This window comes from Habropoda laboriosa, unplaced genomic scaffold (assembly GCF_001263275.1).
Source record: "Habropoda laboriosa isolate 0110345459 unplaced genomic scaffold, ASM126327v1 scaffold2, whole genome shotgun sequence".
Taxonomy (NCBI): domain Eukaryota; kingdom Metazoa; phylum Arthropoda; class Insecta; order Hymenoptera; family Apidae; genus Habropoda; species Habropoda laboriosa.
The window spans coordinates 926,586-933,099 of NW_017100190.1; the positions used below are offsets into that span (position 1 = coordinate 926,586).

Sequence of the window (6,514 nt, forward strand, 5' to 3'; positions counted from 1 at the left end):
GTTGCCGGCGACGACCAGAGCGTAGCTTTCCATTTTCGGCGACGATCCAGCCTCGTTCTTCGCCAGACAGCTGTACATACCGTTGTCCTCGGGCACGGCACGATGAATGTGCAGCTTCTTCTTCTTGATCTCGATCCGGCCGTTCCTCGCCACCGCCTCGCGGTTTCTGCAATTCGCAAATCATTCGCAGAGTCTGGCTGGCAAGTGGCGTCTGGGGCGATGGGTTTTCCATCGATAGACGGAGCCTTTCGACGTCGGAGAGTGGCAGGGTTAGAAGCTCGCGAGGGCGAGACGAAAGAGTGAAAAGCTCGCGTAGCAACGGCGAGGGGAGGGCGTAGGAAAATGTCGCTTGATAATTCAAGGGTAGTTACGTAAACGGCGGGTGTCAGTTACTGGCAACTGAAGTTAGTTTCACGGGGAGGAGCAAGGGGGGATGGAACGCGCGCCCTCAGATTCGCGTGGTTTTACCGGAATTATCGGGCCCGGGGGGTTATTTCAGAGGGACGCGGCGGGACGGGGTGAATAGAAGCAAGTTATGCAACGAACTTGAACCACTCGTATTTCATATCTCCAGAGCCATCGACGTGACATCGAAGTTCCACCTCGCCTCCGACGTGGATCGTCGAGGGTAGCTTCGGTTGCTGCAGCTGCACGCTCGCCTCGCTGATCCCTGAAACAGAAATTCCCGTGGATTGATCAGGCCGCGTACGGTCGCGCGAATAATTTAACAAGCAGTTTCCCGTTTTCTGGCGAGCTCGTAAAATCGATCGGACGAGCAACCTACGACTTATCGTATCGACGTATTTCTCCGTCTCGAGGAGGTAGAAAGAAGAATGGAGAGCAAAGGGAAGGAAAGCGATTCGAAAGGAGCGCGAACCAAGCGGCAAATAGCGGCGGATCAAGAAGAAGCATTTCGAAGAGCAAGGTCGCTTGGAGAAGTGGTGAGAAAAAGCGAGTGCGGGGAAAGAGGGCGAAGGGAATCGAGTAAGTCTGTCGCGAGCGGCCCTTTACTCCTTGGAAAAAAAGGTCGCAGCGAGAAAGGCAGCTCTGTTGTTGGCGGTGGTGGTTCATGAATCCTTAAAACGCGAGCGAAGTTATTTGCCGACGTCTTTCAACAAAGTCTGGGTAAATTAAGAAAAAAGAGGAGGACGCCCCGAAGCGTTTGTTCCGCGCAAACCGTAGGACATCGCCGAAAGTCGACGTCGAGGGAACTCTTTTCTTCGGTCCCTCCTCCTACCTTTTTTCTTCGAGAACCGAGAGCTTGCCCGGCTGCCAGCCTCTGAACGAGTCCTGTCGCGGACGCAGGACGAACCGAACGCAAGAACGAGCAAAAAAGAAAGGGTACCGCTCCGAAAGGAGGCTGGAAGAACGGTGAAAAACAACGAGCGGAGAGAACCGAACGAAGGAGAAAAGAGCGGGACAGATGGCTTCGACCGGGATGTTTTATTTCATTCGATTAAATCCGTGGATTTCGAGCGGCCGCTTCTCCGGTAGGTTACACACTAGCTTCGAGACCGTCGCGGTCGATCCCTCCGGAGCAAAAAGGAACGAGGACGGAATCGACCTGACATTCCCAGAGAGCAACTTCCACCCTCTACCTTGTCCTGTCCTTCTTATTCTTCCTCCTATCCTCTCCTTCGTCCTCCTTTCCGTCCACGGCTGGCAATTGCTTTCCCTTCCATTGTCCTATGAATGCTCTTTCCCGGTCCTGGAATTCCGCCTGCTCCTGTAATCGCGCTTTTCACCGCGTTCTCCGTCGAATACTCTCCCCGCCAGACGGAATCGAACCCCTTTCGCTTCCGTATTCTCGACCACGATCTTACTCCGCCGACTCGTTTCGCTCGAGAGCAGCTTTGTTCGCTGAATATGCCCAGCGATTTATGCGATGCACGCGTCCTTCGTGATCGTAGCGACACGACTATGAAATATTCCCTCGTATTCGTAGGAAAGGGGAGACAGATATGTAGGTCAACTTACGGACAGCGCGGTAAGGCTTCCTTCGTTCGTTTAACTCGTTACCCTATGATCGATCGATCGTGGCCGGAAACTGTCACTTCTACGGTTAACCCTTCCGCTTATTTCCTTCTCCTTTCGGAAAGAAATCAAACGCGTTTTGAAAGCAATTCGCTAATTGCCCGGAGCATCGTAACGCCTCTCCATCGACCGGATTTCATTACCGATCGGCGGAGAGTGCAGCGCGGAGATATCGCGACGCTTCGTCGATCGAATTTCGCATTACAAAATTGAGAGAGGGAAAGAATTCCTTAATTTTCCCGCCGTTTCCTTTCACTTGCGTACCGCGTGGGAGTCTGTCTCTGTCAGGGATCGAAGAATCGTCGAGGAGAGGCCGAGAAAAGTGGCGGGAACAGGAATTTACTTAACAAGGCTGGCTGGTTAGCCTTGAAGAAACGGAGACGACGACTACTCAGCGCGCGCGACGCCGCGCATCCCCGAGGTGGCATTATTAACAGCCGACTGGGCCCGCGCAGCCTGTCCAATCCTTTTACTTCAACCCGCGTCGATCCCTCTAACCCCGACAGCCAGCCTCTTTTTTTTTTTTTTGTCGCATCGAACCCGAGTCGCGTCGAGAGGCCAGCTATTCTACAGTTTCGCGGGGAAAACGCGACGGATACGCGAACACGCTTCGAGACCAGCCACCCTCTACCGATCTGATTACTTTGCGAATTAATCCTTCCCGCTAATGCTCGCGGTACTTTCCAATCTCTCCGCTCTTTTCCACCTGCCAACTTAATTTTTGTCCCGGTGCAAATTGCGCACGCTGAATTACGACTACCTTCGTATCTCTCTCTCTCTCTCTCTCTGCTCTTCGGAATTTTTAAAACGTACATACGCGTATGTACTTGCATACTTGGTATTGCAACGAACGTCCTTAGCGAAACATGGCAATTCAGGTGGCGCGAATATGTGCAAAGCTAGCAGAAAACTGAGCACAGTCGTTTTGAAGATCCGAGCAGTTTGATGTCGGGAGAAAAAAGGCAAAACTGCCGGCTGGAAAACACAGGCAACACGGTCCGGAACACGAGCAGAGCACCGTTTCCCTGGCGGTCTGCGCAGCTTCACCCTTTTTCCCGGCGCGCGGGGCCCTGGGTGCGCGAGCGGATTAAAGGGCCGCGTTAAAATGCCCGCGCGCTCTTCTCCGGCATTGAGTCCATTAAGGAGCATTAATCTCGAGGAGTCATCCTCGAGGAGGCAGATATTCGAGGGCTGCCGTCCGTCGTCGGCGCACAATGCGACGATAAAGAGTGACAGAAGCTCGGACGGAGGAAGGAAGAATGAGGATGGGATGACCGTGAAGACTGTCTCTGTCGAGCGAAGAGTGAGAGAGAGAGGGGCGAGGGAAGAAATTGGAGAGAAGGTCGGCGACGAAAGAAGAAGACGCAAAGGAGCGACGGAGAGAGGAGCGACGCAGGGTGGGGGGCGCGTAAGGAGGGCTCGTTTGTAATCGCGAAACTCACTTTGCGTCTCTGAGGTCTCCACGAGATTTTGCTCGGCCACTCGACTCGTTTCTCCCTCTCCCAGCCACGGTCGAGGCTTCTCTGTCGGTTTCACAGGGTTTTCCCCCGTGTCCTCCTCGAGCGCCGCTCCCCCCGGCTCGCTCCACTACTCGGAAAGCCGTGTTTAAATGCACAAACGAAGCGAGAGATCAAAGGCACCGCCGGCTAAGTGAGAGCAAGAGAAGAAAAGACGAAGAAAAGGAAAGCGGGAACGAGCGAGCGAGCCGGCGAGAACGGCGAAGGGCAGCTGAGGCCAGGGACGGCAGAGAGAGAGAGAGAGGAGGAGAGTGGTAGAGCAACGTTTATTATTATCATCGTGTACGCCGGCAGCGTTCAGCCGCCTCCTCCCCTCCGCCGCCTTCGCTCATGTTCCTTGTCGCTCCTTCGGCATCCACGCTAACCACGCAGTCGAGATTAACTTTCGTGTAAACAGCGAGGAAGACGCGCGTGCGTGGCGAGCCGACTCGTGCAGCCACAGCCCGTTCGCGGAGGAGCCGACCTCCGCTCCGCCGAACCTTGGATCGAAGGTCGACCCTGAAATCTACCACCCTTTCTTCGCGTTTTTCCGCCCGTTAGAAAAAAAAGAACCACTTTTCTCCTCGGGACAGAGTAGTTGGTCGCGATAAACTGCTGTTTCTAGGAAGTAACGAAACGTTAAAAGAGGTAAAAAACACTGGCTGAGACACTAACGAGCCGTATGGCACGGTCGGATGTAACGCGATATTCCTTTTTCCGAGGGGGAGATCGGGAACGGATCGAGAACGCGTCGACAGATGCGTGTAATCTTCCGGGGGAGTCGTGCCGCGTTACGACATGGACCACCCAGACACGACACAGTAGTTTCAGTCGGCCTGTGGCCAGACGCGACTAAATTAACGGAAAACACACCCCTTTGTACTCTTTCGAAAAATCGACCGCCCTTTCGATGAAAAGGATCCCGACGTAATCGTTACGCGATTTCTCTGTCCGTAGATGATTAAAGAAAAAGGAGAAAAGCTGGGTGCAGCGTGTTTACGGCGTCGCGTAAATTAACGAGGTGACTCGGCTCGCGTCACGGATTATCGGGGTCCGACTTTCGCGCTTTGATTTTGATTTCCTACGAGGCCGACCGGCTCGTTCCTCCTTAATGGAGCAATCGACGGGAATCGGGCGAGAACCGTTTGCACGCTCGATTTCCGTCTTGCAAAGCGCGACCAGCCAGCGCGGAAAGAGAGAGGGTGGCGTCAAAGCGGTGGAGGAAAGTTGGAAGAAAAGTCGAGAAAGCAACCGGCAAAAGTGATCGTTTTCCGACACAGACGTGGTCTGTGCACGCGAAACCCGTTTCTCGCATCGATTCGTATTGTAAACGATTACGTCGAAGACAAATAACCGTTTTCTTCAATGAAATTCCATCGTTTGGAGGGAAGTAGCGAGGAGGAGTTTCGCGGGCCCCTCCGTTTTCATTGGGGAAAAAAAGCGAACGTATCGCCGCTGAGACAATAGTTTACGAGTTGGAGGGTTGGAACGGGAGCGAGGCCCGAGGCGGTTGAAAAACAGCCGCGGAAACAAACGGCGGAAGTGGCTGTTCTTCAGCGGAGGGAAAAAAAGGGAAAATTTCGCGAAGCGATCGCGCCGATATTGAACCGCGTGGCTTGGCGCGGCCATGGTGTGGAAACGATCGAAATAATGGTTTCGTTGGAGGCGGGTTAAAAGGCAGCTGCGCGGCGCGGCCCTTTTCAAAACCCTGTCGGTTATTAAACTTTTAATACGGGCGTAAAGCCCGGCGACTCGTGACATAAAAATATTATTGCTGGACGCGAATGAATCCGCTTGGTTGCCGCGCTTGTAAAGACGTACTACCATCGATAACCTTTGAATTGAAATTGCTTTCTTCCGTGTCTCCTGCGGTTTTTAATAACGAGAACGGCCAACGGTGGGGAAAAGGGAGAGATGACGAGACAGAAAGAAATTATCGAGATAATACTTGCCGGACGATTCGCGATTCGCAAATACCACCAGGCGAAGAGGCGCGCAAGAATGGCCGTTAAGGTTTTCGCGGGGAACAATTTAGCGACGTTAATTCTCCTGGCGGCACTTGCGTATCCGGCTTTTTATCTTGCGGCAGCAGAGAAGAAGGATCCTCGAGTGCGCGAGGTGAAACGTCAGGCACGAAAAGTGCCATTCAAAGGGAATTTCACTCCGTTGTTTCCTGTAGGACCCGTTCACGGCCATGGTAAACGAGGCGCCCGGTGAAAACGAGCCCTTTCACCGAGAGCACCGTACAATAGTGTGTTATGCACAGTCTTTTTCGAGACCTCGTAGACGAGTAGAGAGGAGCGTGGAAAAACATACATATTTGTCTGGTTGTCGGGAGGGAAAGGGAGGAAATTCGAGTGTACGTTTCATCGAGGTTGCCGAGTTTCCGGACGACCAACCGGTGTATCTGTAGAACGGATGACCTAGAACGACGCCCCGTTCTTCCTCGTCGACGTTCCTCGAGACAATTCTCATCTTCCACCGTGCGCGGTCTTTCGACGAGAGAGAATAAAGTCGGGCATTCGCGAGGGCTGAGCGTCGAACGCAACATCCACTCGTATTAAAATTTCCCAGGGATCTGCGTAAACGAGAGACAGAGAAAAAGCAGGGGGGGGTGGCGGGGGGGCGGCGAAACAACGGAACGCGGCAAAAGGAACGGAGAGTTGAAAACTCGACGACCAGGATAAAAACGAAATAATTTTCCTCGTTGAATTGAAACGGTTCCCGCGAAAGGGGCATCGCCCGGGGAGCTAAAAGCGTCCCGTTTCAAATCTAATATCCCGCGAAAAGACAAAGCACTCCCCTTGGAGATCGTTTACGCACATTGTAAACCGAAAAGGACATGAAAGAATGCCGCCAAAGGGGTGACGGACGCCAGCCTGAAGAGAGAGAGAGAGAGAGAGAGAAAGCGTGAGACGCGCGTCGAGTAACGGGGGAGAGGGAGAAGAGAAGCAAAAACGCCGCGCCGGGGTAGAAACAGCGGC

General features: G+C 53.4%; 1 protein-coding gene across 1 annotated transcript in view; it reads right to left on the reverse strand.

Annotated features, from left to right (window-relative positions):
* The window catches only part of LOC108580070 (inactive tyrosine-protein kinase 7-like), a 31,773-nt gene that overhangs the window by 3,115 nt on the left and 22,144 nt on the right, over positions 1 to 6,514 (reverse strand). Inside the window, 2 exon segments of the mRNA XM_017943730.1 lie at positions 1 to 166; positions 547 to 670. Of these exon segments, the coding sequence (XP_017799219.1) occupies positions 1 to 166; positions 547 to 670 (290 nt within the window).